This window comes from Scomber scombrus, chromosome 15 (genome assembly GCF_963691925.1).
Source record: "Scomber scombrus chromosome 15, fScoSco1.1, whole genome shotgun sequence".
Lineage (NCBI taxonomy): Eukaryota > Metazoa > Chordata > Actinopteri > Scombriformes > Scombridae > Scomber > Scomber scombrus.
Window position 1 is genome coordinate 22,863,928 of NC_084984.1, and position 26,178 is coordinate 22,890,105.

General features: G+C 40.1%; 1 protein-coding gene across 1 annotated transcript in view; it reads right to left on the reverse strand.

Annotated features, from left to right (window-relative positions):
* Window positions 1-2,122: 2,122 nt before the first annotated feature.
* The window catches only part of rimbp2a (RIMS binding protein 2a), a 68,745-nt gene continuing 44,689 nt past the window's right edge, over window positions 2,123-26,178 (reverse strand). Inside the window, exons 9-27 of the mRNA XM_062434191.1 lie at window positions 22,356-22,406; window positions 19,872-20,076; window positions 18,660-18,817; window positions 18,365-18,444; window positions 17,545-17,654; window positions 14,861-15,664; window positions 14,544-14,567; window positions 13,210-13,361; window positions 11,690-12,494; window positions 11,406-11,602; window positions 10,953-11,099; window positions 9,426-9,528; window positions 8,891-9,007; window positions 7,071-7,252; window positions 6,425-6,593; window positions 6,171-6,271; window positions 5,530-5,601; window positions 5,083-5,247; window positions 2,123-2,350 (exon numbers count right to left, since the gene is read on the reverse strand). Of these exons, the coding sequence (XP_062290175.1) occupies window positions 2,123-2,350; window positions 5,083-5,247; window positions 5,530-5,601; window positions 6,171-6,271; window positions 6,425-6,593; window positions 7,071-7,252; window positions 8,891-9,007; window positions 9,426-9,528; window positions 10,953-11,099; window positions 11,406-11,602; window positions 11,690-12,494; window positions 13,210-13,361; window positions 14,544-14,567; window positions 14,861-15,664; window positions 17,545-17,654; window positions 18,365-18,444; window positions 18,660-18,817; window positions 19,872-20,076; window positions 22,356-22,406 (3,870 nt within the window). The remainder of the gene's footprint in view (window positions 2,351-5,082; window positions 5,248-5,529; window positions 5,602-6,170; window positions 6,272-6,424; window positions 6,594-7,070; window positions 7,253-8,890; window positions 9,008-9,425; window positions 9,529-10,952; window positions 11,100-11,405; window positions 11,603-11,689; window positions 12,495-13,209; window positions 13,362-14,543; window positions 14,568-14,860; window positions 15,665-17,544; window positions 17,655-18,364; window positions 18,445-18,659; window positions 18,818-19,871; window positions 20,077-22,355; window positions 22,407-26,178) is intronic.

Sequence of the window (26,178 nt, forward strand, 5' to 3'; positions counted from 1 at the left end):
ATTTTCCAATGTATTTTTCAAAAACATATTGAATAGAAAGAATGCAAGACTGGGAAAGAGAATCAAGGAGTAAAATTGTATATTTTAAATTATAATAATAAATGAAATATTTCAGTGAGACAGCTTTTCCAGTTTACCTGGATATTTCCACTGCCAAACTTTTCAAGACTTGAATTAGAAATTGTGGCTGCATAAGAATTTTGTTAAAGTGGAACTGAATAAACAAATCAAATGTGGAAAAATTCACAGTGAAATGCTAAATTTCAATTCCACTAATCACTCAGATTGAGATGTTGCTTTGCAGTATCTCTCTTGTAATCAAGAAACAATATTTGGAGCTTTTGCACCAGCAATGAATTGAGACAGTTTTAACAGAGAGTCAATGTGACAAACTGCAGGACATTAAGTAGCTTCTGTTGATTTGATCACATTTTCTGTTGCAAATCTCTCGGCGGCATTATGCAAATACTGTAGGTTTGTTAGTTTTTGCAGACTGATTAAACATATATAAACATCATAATCAGATGAATGAGTCAACAAATCAAACGGAAATGGGCATTACTGATTAGAGTCTGACTCAGGCTCTGAGTACAGCTGCTTATTTAATAAACTGTTTAACTATCCAAGATCATAAGAATAAAGTAAACATCTGTTGTATCAGACTCTCTTTTAAATGTATAGTAGTATAGTATACTATATACTATTGTATAGTATATAATATGTGGTGTACTGTAAGTCATATATAGAGCGCTTTACATAAAAAACAAAAATACTCAAGTAAAATATGTTAGTAATTCTTTCCACAGCCGGAGAACAATGCACAGCTTGCAATGTTGATTTGTAGTTTCTCTGAGGCTTTGACATGGCCCTCTGTAATACCATGAGACAATAAAACTAAACAGTGCACAGGCAATGGAGGTAGCAGCACATCACTAGATCACATGACCAATAACTACATGGCCTCTCCTTCAGAAAAAAAAAAGAAACATAAGTGAAGAAGAAACATGAGGTGCAAAACAAGAATGCTTCACACACTGTCTTACACACACACACACACACACACACACACACACACACACACACAGGCACACAAAGCAGGTCTTTTTTTTTTACCATCCATCAGACAAAACACCCACCTTTGTGCAATAGGAAGACAGACACAAAATTTTGTCTTGAACTAGGCGTTTCATGACAGCTTGACAGCGAGGACAACAAACATTTCTGTTCTTAGTTGATTTCCCAAAATGACAAAGCACAAGCGACCCGTCATAAATAAATAAAAAGTTTTAAAAACCTGGTGTAAATCAACCTTGTAATCAAACGAGGAATGTCATGCTCATATTGTTTTCATAAAGGCCACTGAGACAGGTAAGCTTGTCTGCTGTTACTGACATTAATGCCCTGTTGCCAATCTGTAACTCTTTTTATGAATATCTTTGCTGAATCAGACGTACAAGTGTCTTTTCTCCCCACATATGCTACCACCACTCGATGATATTGCACTGAATAAAGCCTTTGTGTTAGCAGCCAGCATTACTTCACAGAATGCCTCAATAACAGTGTAGTCTATTTAAGATTTCCTTGGAGGAGTATGGTCTCCTTGTTTCCTTGTAATGACATCAGTACTCAACAAAAATTATTGATGTTTTTTTGTTTTTGTTTTGTTTTTTGCTGAGAAAAGCCTGTTTGGAAACTTGTATGTAACCAGATGCTTTGTTTTCACAGCTACCCTGCTTGAAATAAATGTACCAGTAAGTATTCTTTGACTGATGCTGATGAACAAAAGAGGAAAAATACATGTCATGAAAATCCTAGTTTTTTTGTTTTGTTTTGTTTTTTTTGTTTTTTTAATCATCCCTTGATTTAAATACATCACAGTAATATATTTTTGTGTCTGCAGGTGACTTCTCTCTTGATTTTGGCACTGCACTGTACATAATTTAGTTGATTTGTATCACTGAACATGAATAATTGTATCACGAGTTATATTCAAATAGGCTCACGCAGTCCAGGAGCCAAAGCTCACATCCTCTCTGTCGTGTGTTGGTGGATCAGAGTTGATTGTGTGGATGCAATATACAGAGCCCAGCATGTACGCTTTTTTCTTTGCTGTTGTTTGTGTTTATTTCACAGGGGAGAGTCTCTTCAGCAGTTTTTTCCCTTTGGAGAGCAGTCCTTTCTTCTTCTTGTTTGCTAGATCTTGAGGGTCCCGGGGGTCCAGCGGGATGTGGGGGCCCCTCGAAGGGCTGAGGGGCCTCATGGTGCCTGGGAGGAGGGGCCGGACAATCGGGGACGGTGCTCGGACGGGCGTGGCGTCATTGTTGACAGTGCCGGTGGTTTCTGTGGTGACCTGAGGAGAAGAAGCGATGGGGAGTTGTGGAGGCATGGGGCAGCGTATTACAAGAGAAGCAACACTTTGACATGGCAGACTCTGCCTCTCTGTCTGTCTGTCTGTCTGTCTGTCTGTCTGTCTGTCTGTCTGTCTGTCTGTCTGTCTGTCTGTCTGTCTGTCTGTCTGTCTGTCTGTCTGTCTGTCTGTCTGTCTGTCTGTCTGTCTGTCTGTCTGTCTGTCTGTCTGTCTGTCTGTCTGTCTGTCTGTTCGTTCTCAAGATCTGGCAAGAAAACTAATGAGGGAAATGTTTTTAAACTGAATATGTGTATAACCTCCTGTTAGAGCTCTTTTTACACAAAAACATGTTTGATTGTACTTAAACTGACTCTCCTGTGAAATGAAGTGTAGGAAAATGTTAATTTTATGCATTTGTGCTGTGGTATGTGTATATTTAAAATATTTTTGAATATGACCTTGAGCAAGGAGGTTATTTTCAGACCTGTTTGTTGGGTTGTTTTCTAGTTAGCAGGAAACCTCAAATGGATTTGGTTTATTTTTTTTATGATCTTGATTAAATTTGGTTGAACGTTATGTCATGGGCATGAGTCGAAGAATAACTGAAACTTTAAAGTGTGTATTTTGATGCAGATCTGGATTCATGCATGCAGATTGTAACTTCTTTAACACATTTTATTACTAAAAGAAGTTGGAACTCAGAAGAAAATAAAGGATGATGCAGCCTGAGCAAAGATGTGCACCCTCTAAACAAATCAGAGTTTCCTAATCTAATCAATTGTGCAATTAAGTGTAATGTAATGAAGCATCATTGAGGAACATAATTTGTGTTAAACTCTGCAATTAAATAGCAGAGTTGTTGTTGAGAACTATTTTTTTAAGCATGAGCCATAACAGCCCAGGCTCTACAGTTTATTCAATACATAACTACCTGATAAAATCCATGAATATTCTCTACATACTGTATTAAAGATAATGATGCACAGCAAAGCAGACTGTTTCCATCATCTAAATGTTGGCTAAGTGTATTGTGGCTGTTAATCTGTATTCAATTTACAGGAGTTTTCAGACAGACACACACACACACACACACACACACACACACACACACACACACACACACACACAAACACACACACACTCAGACAAATTGTAAATATGTAGAAGAAACACTGAGGAGGAAGCCATCAAATGTTGAGCACGACATTAGCACACCACAGAGCTGTCCACCATTAGTAGGCCATGAGGGAACATAAAGTACAATCGTATACAGTACAACACCCAGGGACACAACTGTAGATACCAGGCTTTTCGTCTAATGCCTCAGCTGGATACACAGTTAAGTGTTTGTACACTTTCAACAAAAGACGGTTTGTATGATTTAAAGTAAACATGAGTCTAGATATCTCAGGCTCTGGTCCAAATTGTCAGTTTATTATCACAACTTTGATATATCCTAGAAATGAACATTTAATATTTTAAAATATAAAATATTGTACAACGTTTTATGAGACAAAACAATGAGAAATGATTTGATCTGTCATCATGAAACATAGCATTACAAAAACACCGTACTCAACGTGCTTCAGTAATGCTAAGTGGCGTTCAAATGGCCACTTTTTGCTGTGACCACAAGCTGTGTGCATTAGAGCTGCAAGTTTGGTATCTCAAGTTGCAGACTTACTGTACAAGGCAGACAGAGCCATTTATGGTGTGAAATGAACAATCTTCTTCTGTTTGTTTGTTTTGTTTTGCCAAGCGGGTGAGGAAAAACAAAAAAAGAAATCAGATGTGGCAGCATCGTCACCGTCGGTTAAAGAAAAGAAAAAAAAAACCCACACCACTATGACAACTGAAAAAGACCACCACCACCACCACCACCATGACAAAAACACCACTGTCAACAACAAACACCAACACACATGAACACAAAGCGCAAAAAAGAATGTTTTTAATATCCAATTTTTTTTCTCTCTTTTTATTGTTCCATCGTAACAATACAATATGTATGTCTCAGTGCTGTGGTTAGTTTTGTCTCTCGAGCTCAGAGCAAACATAGCATATCCACTGTCAACAGGGCTGAAAAATAGATTGTTTGATGTGTGTGCAATATACATAAAGAAACAAAGCCTCCTTAAGGAAACACAGCAGTTGAGCCAAGAAAAGGTATTATAAAATGTATCAAGTTTGAAAAAGGCATGCTTTTCTTTCTTTTTCTTCAAAGAATTTCTCTGTGTCATTGGGTAGCAATAGTTATGTGTTAATAAAGCACTTATCATTATCATTATACACAATAACCACAATTAGATTTTTGTGTTTCAGTGCAAAGAGGTACCAAATTCTCTTGTGTAAGGAATGAGTCGAGCCTTTTTCAAGTCCTCCTTAATCAGTGCTACATGCATAAATCACCCGCAGCGCTCCCACAGTCTATCCTCTCTCTCTGTCCATGTCAGGCTTTGCTTCTTCCTTTCTCTGAGACTCAGAAAGATGTTACACTGGATTTTTTTTGTACCCTTTTCCAGGGTGAGAGGGTTAAAGGGGGGGGGGGGGGGGGGGGGGGGGGGGGGGGGGGGTTGTTAGTTTGTATAGAGTCACCACTGTCACCACATGGACAAACACACACAATGAACAGCACACAGACGGCAAGTGGAGGAAGCAAGAGACGGAAATCAAGAGAGAGGACGGAGGATGGATGAACACAGGGCCTAGCGCTGAGAGCGGCGATGATGGTGTACCCGTTTGCCCTCTGGGATGGAGGCTGCGGAGTTGGGGGGGGGGCGGTTGGCAGGTTCTTCCTGGGGGTAGTGGGACGGAGTATCAGTTAGATACACCTCCACGTCATCAGGCACTTCTTCCAGGAAGTTAGAGGGAACCAGACCACGGTGGCCGTTGATCTCACCCTGGAGAAGAGGAGAGACAGGGAGGAGATTTTATTAATATATATAAATATTTGTTCTTATGAATCAGAATATGTATCATTTTGGGAAATATACTTGATTCAATAATTCACAGTTACATGAAACTATTGATACCATTGTCATGTCTGCATGGAAAATATGAAGCTACAGCCAGCAGGCCCTTAGCTTAGCTTAGCATAAAGCTGGGAAACAGCTTGCTTGGCTCTGTCCGAAAATGACTGACTACACTGAGAAGACCAGCAAACATGGACAAGAAGAACTCACATAATAGAAACCATCTTCATCAATATCTCCAAATACAGCCATGATGTCACCGGCACAGAAGGTCAGCTCAGCCTATCCGGAGACAGAGATACAGAGAGGGAAATACAAGAATGTGCATAAAAGCAATTATGTCTTAATCCTTATTATTAGCTACTTTACATCAAGTACAAAAAATGTGGGGTAACTTTTTCTGTTTTTATTCTATCAAATATTATGCTTTAAACATGTATTCATATGTGTTTGTTGTTATATATTTTCATTTGCATATGTGCAGCACTTTGAAATCCTGATTTTCAAAAGTTCCTTAAGTAAAGATTTACTTATTAACTTGTGTTTTTAGTACTTGGATTATGTTGTTGCATCTAAATTTTACTGTGATGGCTCTTTTCTTCTCTTGATTAATAAATATGATCATACTTGTTTGTAGAATATCTGACAAAAATGTCCAGTACATATAGTACAAATATAGTATAATACAGATTTTGTCATCTTGTAAAGAGGGGAGAATAAGTATAAAATAGTGTTAAGTTATGTGTAGTTAACCTTTCCTAAAACAATTCTATTATTATATGATCTATATCATTGTCTGTCTTATATTATAGTATATGTGTGTCCTGCTAGCTACTGTACAGTAGTGGTACCTCGACATCAACATTAGGGGAGCTCTCTCGGGGGTCGTAGTCGTATAAAGCCACCATCCTCCTGGAGGCCTGATCTCGACGGAGTCCTCTTCTGTTCTGCTCTGGAAGTGATAATAAATGGCATTTTAACAGTATTTAATTGTATTCTTTAATTTAAAATATTTAACATTTCAGACCTGCTGCATTCCCATTACTCTGTTCAAGCCCACAGATCTTTACTTGTGCATGATAGTGATCATGCTTATGCATATTACCTATTCTGTCCACAGGGGTGCTGAGTGGCAGGAAGCCCTGCTTGATGAGCTGGTCCATGGTCTCCTCGTCCTCCGCTCGTATCTCTGACACCATGTTACAAGGGATCAGCCCCATCCTACCCCTCACTTCTCCTCTGTAAAATCCATCGGTGTCTTTGTCACCGTACACCTGGTAGAAGACAGAGTGAAAGAGTGAAAGTGTTTAAGGCTCCAGGTACCTTGAGAGATAACTTCTAGACTGTCATGCTAGTGCTTTGTTTTCTTTGCAGACATGATTCAATTTTTTTTTTCTGCTTAGTTAACAAACAAAAATTCCAGGGCATATGCAATTTTATTTTTAAAACATTTTAAATTCAATTCAATTCAAGAACACGTCTGACTACTTTTTTTTTTACTGTAAAATGCATCTAAATAGATGAATAAAGACTATTAAAGGTTGTTAAGGTTCATACACTTGATAAGGGTTTGTTTTTACACTGTCCTCTGTGTCCTCTATGCAACCCAGATTTGCAAAAAGAACACTGTTATAAAATTGAACACTCAAAGATTTCTGCAATTAGGGTAAAAATTGTCTTAGTTTGGGTTCAGGAGGGAGACACAGTGATTAAGAATACTGTATCAGATCATGTTTATTGAAAATGCCCACCCTAATGATCTGCCCCTCTTTGAATGGCAGCTCCTCATCAGCGGCATCTGGGTTGGGGGACATGGACAGAGGATCATAGTCAAAGAGAGCCACAAAGATTCGGAAGGACTCCTCAGGCTCTGACTCATCATAGTAGGTGGGGGAGCGACGATCCCGATCCCGATCCCGATCCCTGTAGCCATCTGTAGACAAAAAGAAGTCCTATCATCCCACATCACTAGAGCAATCAATAAGAGTGACCCAACACACAAAACAGGCAATGTGTAGGATATTTAGAAATATTTAATAATTGAAAACATGTCATTATTTTACTTTGATGTAAATTCATTGAGCCTGTGTTTGTGGTATCTGGTCACAAATGGAGCAGATTTCAGCAACTTGAAAAAACTTCAAAATCATTTGGCGACAAAAGTCATATGAGCAAGTCCATATGTGCACATAGTGATGCATCTTAGCCATGCTCAAATCAAAGAACATCAAAGAGAGGACATTTGCATCCAAGTCTAAATTTTGCATGTCTAATTGATTAAATGTAGTACTGCGGTGTGGTTTGATTGTCTTTTCTAGCCATATTTGTGCGTATTTGTGTCAGCATGCAGGAAGTTATCAGAGATCAATTGCCTATTTAAATAATTTACTGTCGCACGCACGCACACACGCACGCACACACGCACGCACACACGCACACACACACACACACACACAGAGACAAGCTGTCCCCAATTAACTGGTCCTGAGTTTGAAATTTGTCCCCAAAAGTAGCCTATGACAGACCACACAAACACACACTCACTCACACTCTACATTTTACAATTTTGTCTATTTTTACTTGAATATGCTTTGAGAGACAGATGGGGGCAAGACAAACCATGGTGCAATACACACAGACAGAATGTGATTCATGGACATGACACAACATTAGCAACCCACAACACTCTGATAGGCATGCTACAAAAAGCCCAAATAAAAAGCACATAAAGATAAAGATATAACTCCATGATATGTCTATTTTCACTTCAAAAAAGCAGAAATCTAAAGCAAATATTCATAACTTTCCACACACTGCCAACCCTTGCAGCAGTGAGAAGTATAATAAAGGCTGCTGAGTTGTTGTGGAAGCTTGTGTTTTATTTGAACTGGGCATTGCAATATTTAGAAAATGCACAAGCTAGCAAAGTGTGATTCTATCTGGCCAATGCTTTGTTTTGATGCTTGAAAATACAAGCATGGTGTGACATGCATCACTCCCAGGTATGCATTTGCCAACCTACAGAAGTAGTAGTTGTTGGTAATTGTTTTCTGTGGTATAACACAGATGTAAGGGACAACTACATTTCTAATAGCTGATATTTCAAACCCAAATGTCCAAAGAAACTCAAACATCTCAAGAAAATGAAAGCAGTGACAGTGTAGTCATTCTTTAATGTCTACCAATAATACGCTTTGAAAATTTCATGCACAAATTCTCCAATAAGTGTTGTAGGTGTGGTTGTACCACAAAGGGAAGGGGTTTAGCAGGCATCTGGAGTTCAGTGCAGTGAGTGAGGCATTCTCTGAGCAGTCAATCAATCATTTATCATCTGCAACTGTGGAAACGTTCATCCTGGACCCCAGGTATGGCTTGCCAGTAGGTCCACCATTTCAATGCAGTGCAGTCATGCTGTTCAACTGTAAGCATAATAATAACTATTATCATTTAAGACAGAGAAACAGGCGCTTGCAGGTGTCGACAGCTACTTCTTGCCATTTGCCAGTTGCTCGTGGCATTTTTGTTGCCGTGCTGTGGTGGTAAAAACAGGACTGCAGGCAGCAGCACATACCATGGGGAGACCTGGTGTGCCTGCGGGATGACCACGTCTTGTGCCGAGCTACTCTGCCATAAACATCCTCGGTGATGGGGGAGAGATTTCCCTCACTGTTATTCTCAGAGGTTACCTCTACAGGAAACACCAATCAGAGGGTGACGGGGTTACAACGAAAAGCTCAACCTTCCTCTCCCAAAAGGTTAACTGAAGATGTGTGCTGCCACCTAAATCTTTTTATCGTTTAGACACAAGATAATAAGAAATACACACAGGAAAGCAGCTATGGAAAACTACTAAACTGTAATGGACTCAGAGTAGATAATCATATCAATGTGTGCAACTGTGCAGAGCAGTTTAGGGAAAAATGTCAGCATCATATTTTTTACTAGATCTAACTTATGTTAAGGTAGTGAAGGGTATGAGCATGGTTAATAGACACAGAAGTGATCTTGAGACACAGAGAAGCTCATGAAGGTTTTAACACACACTGTTGTACTATGGCACAAAAAAATCTCCCTTCCTTTCTCTTTAGCCACCTGCCCATACTGACCAATGGAAGGGACCATTAGAGGTCGCCTCTGAGGCTGAGGGCCGCCATGATGAATCCTTCTCCCAGTCTCTCGGTCATGACGGCCTCCGGCAGGTGTGTTTGTCTGAAATGCACATAAGCACAGACAACATTCACAAATATTAAATATTCACAAGTTGTTCACAGACACAAAAGCATACTCACAAACGATATGTGAAAAAAAACAAAAAAACATACGTCAACATACAAATTGTATGTAAACAAAGTCATGCAGCACTCACAGGCAGGCACACAGAAACACAGACGCATAGACGCACACTCAAAGATACACACACACACAAGCCCACAAGAAATTTTAACATTCCAAAATTAAGCAAATGCTCATAACATACTACAGAAATGTTTTAAAAAATAAAATAAAGCTACAATAAGTCATAAATATTGGTGAGCACAGTGCATTGTCATACATAATGCTAAACTGTTCAAACTCACTCTCTCCCTGTGTCTCTCTCCAGGGTGCTAATTTGTTCAGTCCCAATTTCTTTTTGCCGAGACATTCAGTCTGTTTTTCTCTGTGATGCTGAAACACTCACACCTGATATACTTAATCTCTTTGTCACTCTGTTGTAAGGAAACCTTCAAACCCAGTCTTTCTTTCTCTTTGCTTCACTCCATGGTGCCGAAACATCCACGCCCATTCGCATATATGGACTCAAAGAAGCAAGCTGTCACATGCCTAAAGCCTGCAGGTACATTTAGTGTTACGCATGTAATTGACATACTCCACTCGGTTTTCTTCCGTTGCCACTATGCTGGTGCACAGTGAAGTTGGCCATTTACTGAATTATGGGTTTCCACATACTGCTTCAAATTCCAGTAGCTCTTTAAAGTACATAATATTGAAGGGGGTAGTCATTTAGTGTGCCGAATAGCTTTTCCCACACGTGTTTGAAGTGCTTTCACATAGTAGAGTGAGAGCAAACGGCGCAGCCTTTCCTCTGTTTCCTGAGGGATCACGACATGCAGGCATTGGTTGTTTCTGAGTTGTCGCACATCAGAGGAGATTCGCATGAAGATGAACCTTTTACAACTTCTCCAGGTAATGTTGCAATGAATGGCAGCCTTTCACGCCGCTTGTGTTTGAGTCCATATGTGTGAACAGGAGGTTAAACCCTGTTTCTTCCTTCCTGATGCCAAAACGTTCAAACCCAATCCTCCTCCATCTGGTCTACTTGTGTCTCTATCTCTCTCCATGGTCCTGAAGCAGTCAAGCCCAGTCATAGTTTTTGCTGTCTCTCTCCGTGGTCCTGAAGCAGTTAAACCCTCTCTCTCTATATCTTTCTGTCCATCGTGCTGAAACATTCTCTCTAATTCTGCTCTATTTTTATATATATTTGGATTAAACTCAGCACACACACTAACAACACATTAAATAAAAGTCAAGGCAGCAGTCTCAGTTGAAGTATCTGTGCCTGTGCAGTTCACTAAACGATAATAAATTTGGGAGGTTATGACTCTTGGGTTTAGAATAAGTGCAAAGAACTGCACCTTGGGTGTGTTGTGTGAGTTGCGTCGGCGTCCCTCTTCCAGCTGCATCTCAGAGTACAGCTCCTCCTCATCCTCTTCCATGATGTCAGACAGGTCAGAGCCCCGGCTGCTTTCGCTGTGATAATCTTCATTGTGACTATAGTGAGGCTTTTGGCAATCACACACACACACAAACACACAGACGCAATTGTTTAAGTCAAACATACATACATACATACATACATACATACATACATACATACATGCACACACCAAACACACATGAGTGGGCACAAACACGCGCATACGAACACACACAGGGATACAGGCACAGGAGTGTATGCATGCAATCACCCAGACATGCATGCACGCACACACATCCAAACATACACACACATAAAGAGGTTTTCCATTGAAAAACACATCGAGGTTCAAAAGGACGCAAATGATGCATCACTCTTTTTGTGTTCTTACCGGCCTCCCCAACTCAGAGCCTCTGAGGAACTCATCAACTGAGGGTCCTCTCCGACGGCCGCGTGCAAACCCCTCCTCATCTTCCTCTTCATCGTCAGAGTGATGCTGGTGAAATGACTGACCGTGCTCGCCGTAACTAGGCTGCCTCCTGTCCCCCTGAAAGTTAGTAACAGAGAGAGGAGGATGATAGTGGTTATTGGGTTTTGCAGTATTTGAACTTGTAATCTTTACAGTTTCTTCACATATAGCGTGACTGGATTTTGCATAATATTTTCATTTTGATCAGACCTTGCCACTCTCTGCTGCAACTCTCTGTGCTGCTTCTCGGGCGATGGCTTTGGCCACAGTGTCTGGGATAAGCGTGCCTCGAGGCTGCGGAAGAATCCTCTGAGGGGAGGGGGAGCGTGGATTGGCAGGGGGTGGAGCCTCAAGGGTGTGGCCTTGCATGGGCACAGTGGGCTGGGAGGAGGGAGAGCGTGTGGGGTCCCAGCCAGGCTGGCCAGGTGGAATAGCTCCCCCGTGGTGGGCCGCCTGCTCTTTGGCATCCAGGTCTCTGGCACTTACTGGTCTCTGAGGTATAGGGTGGGGTTGGGGGTGGGGCAGCAGAGGCAGTTGGTGCTGGGGCCTGGGACCTTGGTGGGGTGGGTGAGGCTGAAGATGTAGGCGCTGGGGATGAGGATGTGGGGGTTGAAGCTGGGGCTGCGGAGGCCCACCCGGGTGGGGAAGCCTGGGATGGGGTTGAGGATGTGGAGGATGGGGTTGAGGATGTGGAGGATGGGGTGGGAGTGGTTGTCCATGTACCTGGGGAGGAGCAGGAAGTTGGGGTGTGCCATGAGGAAGGTGAGGGGATTGGAGGAGGGGTTGAGCATGGGGGTGTGGAGGGGGGACTGTGTGGGGGTGCATTGGCGGTGGCAGGGGAAGCGGAGGTAGAGGCACGAGCAGGTTGTTTGGAATGACGGCGACTTGGGAGTCCTGGGATTCTCCCTGTACTGACAGCGTCCTGACGATGACCTCCCTGGCCTCCAGGCACTGAATCCTTGTCAGCTCTACAGAAACATAATCTGCCATTGGGAACAACACCTCAGCTATCTGGGTGTAAAAATAAGAAACAGAACACCCACATCAGCAAAAGCAGAATCATTCTTTTTCACCATACAGAGGGAGGAATTATTTTTATTCCCACTGGCAAGGCCATCAAAGGGTGATAATAACTTGTCTTTTTGGATGTAAAAGGTACTTCAACTGGGAGTTAGAGAGCAGTATGGCAGCAGTTTACTGTCCAGCCCAATGTGATTCAGTGTTGATTTACCCTTTCAGATATAGTGTGTTGATTTACTTTGGCAGTCACCAGAGGGAGTGAGAGACCTTTCCAAGACATTCACAGGTCTCAGATTGAGAGACTTGTACTGATACTTAATCACAAGTAGGTGGCACTGCTGAGTACACTGAGCACACTGATGACATAATGCCATACTCAACAACAGAGGCAATTAGCAGCCCATCTGCGATGTATGCTCTCATGTTTAACTGGATTAAAAATGATTAAACAATTTATATTGTGTCATATTATATCTTTGTACAGCATGTAGGCCTTTGATATATGGATCCCTTGTGCATTCTCTTGTTGCCCTGTACTCTGCATGATACTATACAAAGTCATGTATCCTTTGATAAACATGTATTTTGTCTCATGATGCTTTTAACCAAAGATAATCTCCTCACCACTCTCTCAAAATGCCTTCTTTCATCACAATGGGATTAAATAAGGATATAATGAGGCCTGGCTGGTAATATTAACACTCACCCTCTGTCCTTTAGTACAGACTGCGTAGCCAATGACATTTGCCCCATTAGATGTGCCTGTGGGAGAGAGGTTAGGGGGCTTCCAGTGGACCTGTAGGACCCCTGGAGCCTGCCCACAAAGCACCTGTACATCATGTGGAGGCACGGGAGGGCCTGGGAGGTAATAGAAAAGACATTAAGGGGGAAAAAAGTTAAAAATGTTATGCAATAATTTAATATCATGAACACATAAACAAGGGGAGAGGGTGTGTAGCATTCATCAAATGCACAAATGGGCACACACACAGTCATGCACAGAAAAGCCCACATATAGGAGAGGGGGTGTGGTGGGAAGGGATCAAGGAAACAGAAAACTGTGTTTATTTATAAATTGCACTTCATATTTAAATTTGTGAAAATAACTTAATAACCCAACATAGCCTGCATTAAATGCTTGTTTTGTAGTGACACAGAGTTCATGCAAATACTTGTGATAATGTGATGTTCATTCACAAGACATTGTGTACTGTGTTTATAAAATATAATTTAGATTATAAATGATAGATTATAAAGGCTATACACTATACTCCATAATAAAACTGCATTGCAATTTGAAATCCTCTTAGTATAATAGTATTTTTACAAAATATTTTCAGTACTGTATTTTCAGTCAGTATTCCTCTTGTCTGTACCATAAACTCAGAGGAGAGAAAAAGATGCAAAATAAAACACTGTGGGCTTCTGGGACAACTGAGAGAAACACTGTTGTCTCTGCATGCAGGACACAATCCAGAGAGACTAACTCCAGCTCATTCTTTGTCTTCCACTCCCCTGGATCGCTGGATAAAACATGCACAACTGCATTCGAGCAGAAGCAAATGCACACTGATACAAAATAGTCATTTCAGTGAGCACTGGAGGGGCACTGCTTTATATAGCATTGGTTATACCAGGCTAGGCTATAAGCTAAGGAAATGACTCATCAGAATAATAACTGATTGTATCTTGTGGTCCTCTAATTAGTGATGTGCTCTGTGCAGTAAGCAAACCTGGGCAAAATTGCATCTGGATTTGGGTTCAAATAACATCTTTTAGTATTTGAATAGATAAACGGACATAAACATTGTCTGCAGAAGAAAAATGTACTGTAACAAAATGCAGTTTTGCCCAGATCCCTGACTCAATTGCTCATATTGAAGAATGTGTCACAGTCATTCTCAGTTTCATGTTTACAACCCTCTTCTAAAAGTGTTACAGCACTAATGTCATCTCTTCCCATTGGATCTCAATAGAAAAAGATCATTTAGTGCTGGGATAAATGGGAAACCCAGCTCAGGACTGATGTTGCATTCTGACCTGTTCTGCAATATGGTGGTGGACCTAGACAAAATACAATACACAACAATGGCATAGTAAGGCAAAGCTGTACTGTACTCTTTTACAGCACAGTACTACAACCTAAAATTGAAATAACCTTATGTTACATATAGTAAAACTTGTACAACAATATACTGTAACAAACACAGTACTAGCAGTCTGCAACCTCCATCTTTTTCTGTATATTGACTGGAAGATTGTTTAAAAAAATATTGACCAAGTCCATCAGTGCTAAGAAGCCATGCATACATTATTGACGCTCTATCTCTATGATGTAGAGTTAGAAATGAGCTGACCTGCAGCTTGAGTGCAGAACTCCACACCGGCTTCTTTCCTCTCTCTCTGCTCCAGTGGCAGTTGCCATGGTACCTGGTGCGGCTGTGCTAACACTGTCACTTTGTACACCGTCAGGGGTTTCAGGTTGAAGAAGCGTAGTCTATACCTTCCTGGCTTTACCACAGCGTGCTCTACCCCATCCAAGAACACAGTGTGGCTATAGTTACTGTTGCTAGGCAACCAGGACAGCTCGGCAGTGTCACGCTGGATGTCATCCACACGCAGACCGCATGGTGCCACCACTACGTTGGCTCCCACCAGCAGAGTACAGCGCAGCTCGTCTGACAAACCCCGGTCGGTGACACTCTGCACTGACACGCGATGGACGCAGCCGTCCAGGTCCAGCTTCTCCAGCAAAGACTTGGTCCGGCCACCATAGGCTATGCTGGCACGAAGCTCCCCATCTACTAACACATTGTAGCCAGAGATGTTCCCCCAGCACAAAGGCACTAGTGGAGGCTCCCAGGCAACAATGACGCTCCGTGCCAGCTGCTTGATCAAAGTGATCTTTCGGGGATAAGGCACAACGTCTTCAGCCAGGTCCTCGGGGTCCAGGGGCCCCCCTGTCCCATTGCTACAGGGAACCAAGGCGTTAGCTGAGCCCAGGAGACCATCCTGGGAGGCACCTCCATCCATTGCCGTCAAGGCTAGGGGTGGATGGTCCTCCCCTCCCTCCCCAGCCAGGATTGCTGGTTTTTCTTTGTCCTGGACAAATTCCACAAAGTTGGAAGGGACAAGTCCCCGCTGGCCATCCAGCAGTTCCCCTGTGACACAGAAAGAAGGAAGGAAATATAGAAATTAATTAAATTAACTGCCTAAATCTTCATGTTGACCTAGTGCAAGCTACTTGAAAACACTACCCTTCAGCAACTGTCTCTATAGGAAGGTGCAACAGTCCCTCTGTGACACCTCCTGCAAATGTTAAAATTAGCCTTCACTAATGGCTTCCTTACAAGGCAAAGAAGAAAGGAAGCAGTAACACATAATCATCAGTGAGTGCTGTTTTCCTTGCGGGTTGGAATGAGTCATTGAGTGAGAGGTGGGAGATATGTAAACATACAGTATGTACTATTCCCTAAGATGTAAGATTTACCACTGGCACTCTGATACTGTCTTTTAGACTCTCTCCAGTAAACACAGAAATGAAAAAAAACACTTTTAACATTTCAAAGAACTTCAACTTTAGTTTACTGCTTTTGAGCATTTCCAGGAAAACCCCCTGAGCATCTAGATTTTGCGGTCAATACAGAAAAAATGTTTTAGATTTGTACTGGAGTTTTTTTTCCCAAAGGGAAGAAGTTTGTCTTCAAATAAGCTTTCTATCATCTTGTCCTTCAATCCCTTTTTCCACAGTGGCCTGTGAGACCTTAAGACCATCTGTGTGTGTCTGTGTATTTGTGTCTGTGTGTTGTTTGTGTGTGCTGATGATTAAACTGAGCCCCGCTGGATTAGTCATCAAGCTGATAGGGACCAAAGTCCCATTTTGACAACAGCTTGGTCTAAGGCCTCAGTCTCCCAGACTCCTCCATGATGCTATGCAATCTCACCGTCCACAGCTAATGAATCACTGCAGCTGAGTATGACTGTGTCTGTGGTGGGCTGCACTTGCTGCAGGATTGCTAGCTAGTAGAGATTAGGATTGCCTCTGATGGAGAAGACAGCATAATTCTGAAGAGATTAGACAGTGAATCAATCCGATGAGTATAAAAAGTCTGCAGGATTTTTTCTTGGTGACACTGATGTTTGAAATAAATACATGGCTAGACAAAATAATGTCATCATCTGTTGAAAATGATGAATAATAACTTACAATCAGTGATAAAAAAGATGGCTCATAACAGGTTGAATGGCACCCAAATTAATTTGTTAGCAGTAAAAAAGGCAATCAGCACTTTAATATTAGAACTTTAAAAGTAACATCTGGCAAATAGTAGAGCAACAACATGGGCACAATTATCTGTGCCCAAACTGCAGGTGGATCAGTCAAAGTAAACTGCAAAATGATTTGATATCCCAGGATCAGCAGTCTTGAAAATCGTGGCAGTGAGCTGCCTTAACAAAGAAAAACTCACACATTTTTAGTATGAATGTGAAAAATGCTCCAAACTGTAATGCAACTAAGCTAACAAGAGCCACCTTTGTAACAGTGCATACAATAATACTTACATCAGACTTATAGCCCTTTTACACTAAGCTTTGATTATGTTGTATTGCCATGTACTGGCACATATAGAATAACATCTACTAAACATATGATTGTGTGGTACAAAGAGAATAAATACAATTGAATACTATAAATAAAACAAATTCACTGGGGTGTCATTTGAACTAATTGTGCATAATTAGCTTGTGAAGATGCACAGACTTGTTGTGACTGTCAAGCATCCTCTGCTACAGGAGTTAGGCGCCCACAGACTTCCCACAGACTGCGACTCAGGCAAAACTGCAGAACTTGAAAAGCAACAAAGGAAGCCTCCTGCTGTGCTGTCATCTTTGATCTTTATGCCGCAATATTTTCTAGACGTTTGTCATTTAAGTGCCTGCCTGGGCTTGACTTGCCACTTAATACTGATATTATTTTCCATGTCTTCTCCGCCTCAAGGACAACATCAAACACAACACAGAGTCTTGTTTCTCTTCGCACCTTCATAGAAGCCATCGTCATCCATGTTGCCATACACATAGAGATACTTTCCCGACACAAGGGGGAGTTCTGCTTCTGGGTGCTCGTTTGGGCCATCGTAAGGGTTGTAGCTGAAAGAAGAAAAAGTAACGGTTCACTTCAACAAATTTTCACCACAGCAGTATTCTTTTGAATCAAACAAATGAAGAATTGTAGTGATTCCCAACATGGGGTACTTATACCCCGTATAAATAGGTATACTTCTGTAGTTTCCAGGGGATACAATTAAAAGACTAAAAATAGAATTTTCTGAAAATAGAAATTTTGATTTGATTGAAATAGATAGTTTATCCATATATTGAGTCAGTTTTCAACACCTGAACACCACGTCGGAATTGAGAGTGCATGAAGAGTAGCTAGAAAGTGAGTAGAGAAGCTTGTTAGCTAAAGGTAATGAATACACAGTTCAGCTCAAAGTAATGGATAAGTGGTGTTTGAGCAAAAACAGCTGGATAAACAATTCAAAGTTTAAAGTTAGGTCAAAGTTTTGGATGGAGGTTGTTACAAATGCAAACTTGATCAAACCAATCTAAATACTGGAAGTTAAATAAACTGTATGAAAAAAATAATGTTACTATATATATATTCAATAGTGTTAAGAACATCTAGTTTTAAAATTAATTAAATAAACACATTTGGAACATGACTGTGACTGTCCAATGTGGTGTGGATAGGGCGGTGGAGGTACGTCTGAAAAAAGGGTTGGAAACCACTGATTTAGTCAGCTTAAAAAGATTACATGCAATATAATCAACAAACTCCTGAAGCTGGTCTCATTCACCTATAACGGGCAGTGCAAAGGCGGACCTGGCCTGTGTAGCGAGGCTTGGACCTGGGTGATGGGGTGGCCTCATCCTCCATCTATAAATTAAGAGAACCAAAGATAAATGATATTCACATTCACATGTACTATTCATATTTAGGATTCAGCCCAGGAAAAAGCAAAGTACACTTGAACCACTAAGTTTACAGGTATGAATATGTAAGTCAATCTAACTAGGTTAATGTTGAGAACTTTAAACTATCTTGATGATGATTGAGATTAAATTTATTGACTGGTTGTCACTCAGACCCACCTCTGATGAGGTCAGCTGTCGAGGGCTGCTGGGGCGGTCCCTTGTCACGATGCTGGATTTGACAGACAGCAGTTGTTTTCTTTCTCTGTCTCCAGTCTGCGGTGGGCAAGGCAAGAACTGGGAGATCAGTAGCGGCGTGTTTGCCGCGCTCTCATCGCCTGGGAGACATTGATTTGCATAGCAAATAAAGAGCAACTGTCATTCCATTTGCTGCTCACTGCACAGCTATTGATCGCCTGTTGAGGCGAGTGTACAGCAAACACTTTTCATGGCAAAGACCATTCCTGCCCCATCAACACCTCATGTCAGCAATGCATTTGTCCTTAAATACCACTGACGTCTGAAGGATTTTTTTTTTTTAAAACACTTGAAAAATGCATGAAATACAAAATATACACTGCAGGCTAAGAGTGAAAACAGCTGAATTCCTTGAGGAAATTAAAATCAACAACATGGATCCACTGTATTATTGGGTTCTTGTGGTTTGTGAGTGAGTAATATTATGCAGTAACACAAAAGCATCAGTGAGCACCCCCTCTGTTTCAAGTGAAAGATAAAATGGGATTTCCAGAACTTCAAAGACCTTTGGTCTGAGCCAGACTGTATAAATCTACATCACTGATATGGCTCTATCTGCTGGCTCTGCAGGTTGCACAACATGTCATTAGAATACTAATGTGTTAAACTACATTCATGTCATACATCAGGCCTCTGATCAATTAGGGTAGGTATTGATCGTGAAAAGGTGAATTGCCATTAATGGTCTCCACCCATGGTCAGAAGTGAACTGATCCAGCTGTTATGTGAGCTGTTTGGGGATTAGATGACTGATTCTCATTTCATTCTGATCATAAGCCTGTTGATTATGTAATTTGGAGGATGCTTTTATCTAGCATGTTTAGACTGCATACATTTTTAGAATGGGTGGATCCCACTGGTAGTAGACCATTTAGCCATTATAGTCTTAGTAACATTTAAAACACACAGTGCCATGCTCACTGTGAGTAAAGCTATAAAATCATTATTAAACCATTTTCAACCATCACCATAACCACTGCAACCAGCTCTAATGATTATTATAATATTGATAATGATTTATAGAAGTTTTTTTAAAGAAAAGAAAATGTGTACCTATGTTTTGTTTTGTTTTGTTTTTTGTTGTTGTTGTTTTTATCTCTAAAAATGTATTTAAGTCTGGGACGACTGACTCACCTGTCTCCAGATGGGTTTCAAATCCAACAATGTCTTGTGGGAATTTCCACTGTGATGAGAGGGGGATCTGGGATTTGGAGGTGGGATTATTTTGAAGGATGTCCACAGTATCTGATTGCAAACGAAAATTCAGAAGCTCTTTGGACAGCTGGTGGAAATGTTCACTCTGTGACCTGCATTTCTGCTCCAGGTCACAAACCTTGACCTTTGACAGATAACGGAAAGACAGAAGGGGTGGTAACATTGGAGAAGAGAGTGAAACGAAAAGGAAAAAACACACTACACACAAAGCATGGAGTGTACTTCATCACATGTAATTGTACAGACACGAGTCCTTTGAGGAATGGCTGATCTTTTATCTGGTAATGCTGATCAAACACAAAAGCAATTAGAAAATGATCCCTAAAGAGTCATTTTCGAGCTTATAGCAGCATGTTATATGGAAACCACTGCAGTCTAATGAATGCATATGCAAGTGTAGAGTCATCTGCACTGCTGCGGCTGCCGATATATAACACTGCTCAACTCTGATAACAAACCCTGAGCACTGCAAAGAGTTAAGAGGATTATACAAATAGACATTAAAGACATCATATCATAGACATCATATCAGAGGAAGTCGAGGAAGATGCATGGGATGTACATGGAGAGAGAAATATAGCATTATCTTATTGAGTCTCATTCAACTATACATGGAGATTCTCAATTTGCACTAAATACCCACTAAAGGGTCCCACAGAGGGGACTGAAGGGAGACCAAACTAATCAGGAAGGAAAATAAATACCTGGAACATTCTGTCCTTATTGTTCTGTTCAGACAAAAAGGGGGGAACAGAAAACAAGTAAAGAAAGAAGAAAAATTCAAACAAAAAACATACTAAAGATAAGAGAAATAAATGCTAGTATGATACAAAGGAGGAATAGAGCAATGCAATAAAATAATATATTTATCAATGCAGATAAATATACAGAAGTAACAAAAATTTAAAGTAAAGGGAGCTGAAGAGAAACAGACTTGGAAACCAGAATGTAAATGTTGGTTTGACCCTATAGAAAGCAGCGCTATTTTCCTTCCTGTTGAAGAGTGTGTGTACCCATTAATGTGGAGAAACGGGCCTATGAACAAAATTTGAAAAAAAGTTATTCAATGGATTTGTATGAAGAGAAGTAACTGTTTGGCAGTGGAGTTGTCCAACCAAACTCTTGATGTTTGTCAGAGCCAAACTCAGGCTGCCTGCTCAGTACAATCGCATTAAAGTGCCTCAGATGGATAATAACATGACCTCTCTTGAACTACACTCAAACGAGTCTATACCCTACTGTCATGACAAAAGGATTTAGAGTGAAATGAGAAAATAATTTCGAGAAGATGAGCCAGCGACAAGCATCTTAAAGACAGTGATGAAAACACAGCAGGTCAGTAATTTGATCACAGGGAAATATATGAAATATTCAAAGTCAGCCTGGATGTTGAATTAATGGGACGGTGTGAGTCTGCAACTATTGTGAAAAACAAAACATTTGGAGTGACATTTCATACAACAACAGCACAGAAAATCTACAGAAAGAGACTCTGATGTATGGGTCCCAGCCTTTTCTTTAATTTTTACAGGAAATAATATGACATGGCAAGAGGTACTAGATAACCAACATGATGTTAAAGCATTTATTTACAAGTACAGTGTACTTTACTGTATGTGGAATTGAACCTTCAGGCCATAATTAATGCTACACCACCTGTTTCAGGGCAGAGGGCATCGGCCAACACCCTGTTCCCATAACATCCTACTGACATTCAAAAAGGATTATGATCTTGCTGAACCAGCATCAATAGATTCACCAGATAGGCCCGCAGTCCACCCACACAGGTGTTTTCATCTATTTTGCTCATCAGACATAGAACTAAATATACTGCATAAAAGCAAGTAGACTGAAGTGTACAACACATGAAATTAAAACTTATCAAATAAAGAGAATGCCAGAGAAAACAAACAGGCTTTTAAGTGTTTTTTAAAGTGCTGTACATACCACAGTCAGAACTTTTGTCATTCCACTGAGGGAATTTTGAGGGCACTTGATAGTGCATATATTTCATATTCAGAATTGAGTAGTAAGCATGGTGCACCATATATCAAATAGGAAGTGATTTTAGCTTGCAGTTTTGCTAAATTACCGCAAATTTTCCACATGAAATGTCCAAATCAACAGACCACTTCTAATTCCAACTAATTGTTGCATTTTGTGTCGTGATGACATTCAGCAAAGATTCAGGCACACATTCAGGTGGAAGATGGAAAAATCCACTGCCAACAAAAATGACTGCCACCAAAAATGACTGCACAGACCAAACAAAACAATTCCCTTCCCAAATGTTCCCACATGAGCAATTTTGCATAAGAAAATAATACACATTTTTATAATACAAATTTCTTCAATTGTTTAATGTTCCTGAACATAATAATGTGTTTGTTCATGTAACTGTACCTCTAACAGGTGTACTGCTTCCTCATGCTCTTGGTCATCTTGAACCCGAGCCTACAGAGAACACACAGAAACACACATTACAGCTGACATTGTGATCACAGCCAATGAGGTAGAATAGTAGCCATTGCTATATGCACCATTCTAGTCCCTGAGGTCAGGACCTCTGTATTTTTTTCCATTGTGTATATTAATAAAGTTGTGAAAAAACTGCTTAAAATGATTTAACTTTCGTGCAGCAAAGATTTTATACAGCGCCAAAATCACTCAGTGGCTATCTATTACGTTTATCACCTCAGTGATTTAGCTAGCTAACGTAACCATCATCTGACGGCAGATAGATAAACTTTAAGCAAATGCTTCTCTTTCAATACAGCATTTGACCCTGTGTTTACTTTCTTCACTGAGACAAGGAAGAAAATGAAAAAATAAGACAGACAACCCTGAGCTTTGGGACAGGAGTAGAAGATGTGGGACAAGAGGTGAATGAAAAAAGGAGAAAGAGAGAATGCGATGGAGATGACAAAGGAAGAGCAGCAGGTACTGCACACTGTACTGCATACAATGCAATCTCATGGAAAAGAATGAAATAAAGAACATGTGGCTAATTTTGCTAAATTATTTATGTCACACTGGAAGGAGACAAGTGAGGAGTCACAAAGAAAGGGACAGGCAGTGAACACAGGGGGTAAGAGAGGAGAGAGAACAAAGAGTTGAAGATAGACAGTGAAATGTACAGACAGGATATAATGTTAAATACAAAGAGACAAGAGGATATGAGGGAGAAGGAGAAGGTTAAGTAAAGAAGAAAAGACGCAGAAAAGGAGGCTGACCAAAAGAGCACAGGAGACAGCCAAGAAAACGAGAGACAGCAGACAAGCAGAGCACTACTGGGGGAGACGAGGTTGGAACAAAGGTGACAATAGAGAAGAGGGAGATGAGAGGTGAAAGAGCTTTTGTCAGTTAAACAGACACATTTCTACATGAACTGGATCCAGCCCAGTTGAAAAGTACACCACTAGAAGATGAGGATTAGTAATGCCTTCTCAAAAATAAGTGGGTCAAAACAAAGTTTGCTGAAAAGCAATTACGCTGTAATGTAAATTGGGAGGGAAAATATCCTTGGCTTAGATATTCAGTTTCAGAAGATTCCACCTACTGTGCTATTTGTATCTCATTCAGCAAAAAAAAACAACCAAAAAACAAACACCATTTTCATAAGAGGAGGGTTTCAAGATTGGAAAAATACCATTGGCGAGAAACAGGGAGTCATTTCAAACTACATCTGCAGTCCAGGGCATCTAAAGGCCTCTGAGCATGCTGAAAGTGTTTTGTCAGTTGCACAAGGGCAACATAAAAGCGTTAACTCTTTTGTAAGCAATGCATGTGTTGAGGAAATTAATGAGAATTACAAAGCTCTCCTTTCAATCTTGGATTTTATAATAAACCTGTCAAAGAGGAACATTGCACTACATGGTAACTGGACAGGAGTTCTTGCTATTTCCTTCAAACTTACATCTTGCAGCTTTAACCTTATTCCCATGCACTACTTTTTGACAGATAATTAATATTTGTGTCCGCTGATATGGTTTTAAACTATTTTTATCCAATTTTTGTTCTCAAAACATCTTAACCCTTAGATGCATAAGTGGGGTCAAAAATGACCCCAGCGGTTGTTTTTTTGCAATATCTTTGTAATTTTAAATTTTTATCATTTAATCTTCCATGTATTCCTCAAATAGGTTGTCTTTGACACGAGGCCATTTGGATTTGTATCTAATTGTTATATTTTTTAAGTAATTGCATTTTTTGTATCAGTACCACACTCTTCCATACGTGGGGTCAAAAATGACCCCAATCATTTTCTATGGAATTTCAAGGGTTAACTCTAGGAACCTTTGATTTTTATCAACTGTGACTGTCAGGTATATTTACTGTCGATCCACACATCTAATGTCAGCAGTCTCACCACCCCTAAAGATTATTTTTTCACAGCAACATACATGTATTATTAGTACAAGTATTATCATCATTTTTATACCGCAGAATATATATGCTGTTATAAAATATGAACTTAATTTCCACATACATGATTTTTGTGTGATATAGTGTTGTGTTATCATCATCAAATTGTAAAGTGTCCTTGGATATGTGAAAGGTGCTATATAAATCGCACCTATTTTTATTATTATTATTATTATTCTTATTATCAAATTACTTTTTAGTTAGCTAACACTAGCTAACTAAGATAGCTAACATTACTGCATTTGTTGTGTAGAGAAGCAGACTCTCACTATGATGGTTAGGGTTAGGGTTATGACAGGGCCAACTGAAGAGAAAGAGGTGTAAGATGTGTGCAAAGCCACCAATAGTTGCTGGAAATGCAGTGACCCTGTGTGCAGTGCTCACAGCCAGAAACAAGTAGTTTGTAACAGCTGCTCACAGTGAGAAGAAAGAAGACGCGTGTGTGTACATGCATAGACAGACAGACGGATACACAAACAATGAATGTTGAAGTTGTGATAGCATGGAAAACATGAAATCATTCTTGTGTTATAATATTGCATTAAATGCATTGAATCTAATTGGGATACTTTTTGGATGTTAACCGTTTTTGACCTTTTTAAAAGCTGTTTTGGGATAAAAATGTTATAAAAAAGTGATAAATGAGCTTGTCAAACATGAAATAATTCTTTTGTTGACCAAAATATAATAAAAATCATCATCTTTAACCAAAATTAAATACATTTCTTAAGTTTACAGCATAAAACGCATTCATTCTTATTGGGGTCATTTTTGACCCCACTCATGGAAGAGTGTAGGTATCGGTAGGTCATGCATCTAAGGGTTAAAATGCACAAATCTAGATCAGGAAAATCAACATTTCGTCTGGAGGCCATACCCTTATACTTCTTTGGCAAGCCTATTTTTTGGACTTAGGTCTTTCTAAAATCCTGTGTACAACCATGCACACAGCCAACATTACAGCATTGGTACTTGAAAAGATGCCTGCTCCTGATGGCACTGATCTAATGAGCAGTAACTGATTTATTCTGGGGTATGTTAGTGTCTAAGTAGTGGCTAATAGCAGAAGTAAAAGCAAAGTTTTCAACACCCCTGTGTGAAAATCTCTGACTGTTACTGGCTGATTGTTTCTCTCTGAACAAACACCAGTGCAAAGCATGACAATAAGCAGAGAGATAACCGACAAACCTCACAGATCTCGGAGGAAGCCATCACTATTCAGCTCTTTTATGACCATATCAAAGCCTGAGTGCTCTAACCCAGTAGATATTTTGAGTTATTAAAATAAGAGGATTTTAAATGGGATATTTGAACAGCTTTTATCTTCTTACAGTGCATTAAACAATTAACAGTAAATGATGCTGCATCAAGGCAAAGACACAGCAGATAAAATGTTCATTGTACAATGAAAATGTAGACTCAAAAGTGTGTCTCTGATTAATCATGATTGAGTGTATTAAAGACATCATGACTCATTTCAAATACACAAACATTTTAATAATGTCAGCATCAAATATTGATGAAGCTTGGTAATATTGAATGAGAGTAAGTACAGCAGCAATCAAAAGTTTGGACAGACTGAATCAGATATCAGAAGTATTAAAATCCTCTATATTTCAGATTGCCCCTTGTGATATTTGAAGTTGGTAATATTTGATGTTTTATTTACCTACTCTCTGAGAAGAGTAAAGAACACATATCTTAAAAGGTGTCAGGCAGAACACAGCACCATGAAAAAAGTCACGTCTGCACACTGGAAAATGTTTCCAAGGTGTACGAATTTATCAACAACTAGAAAGGC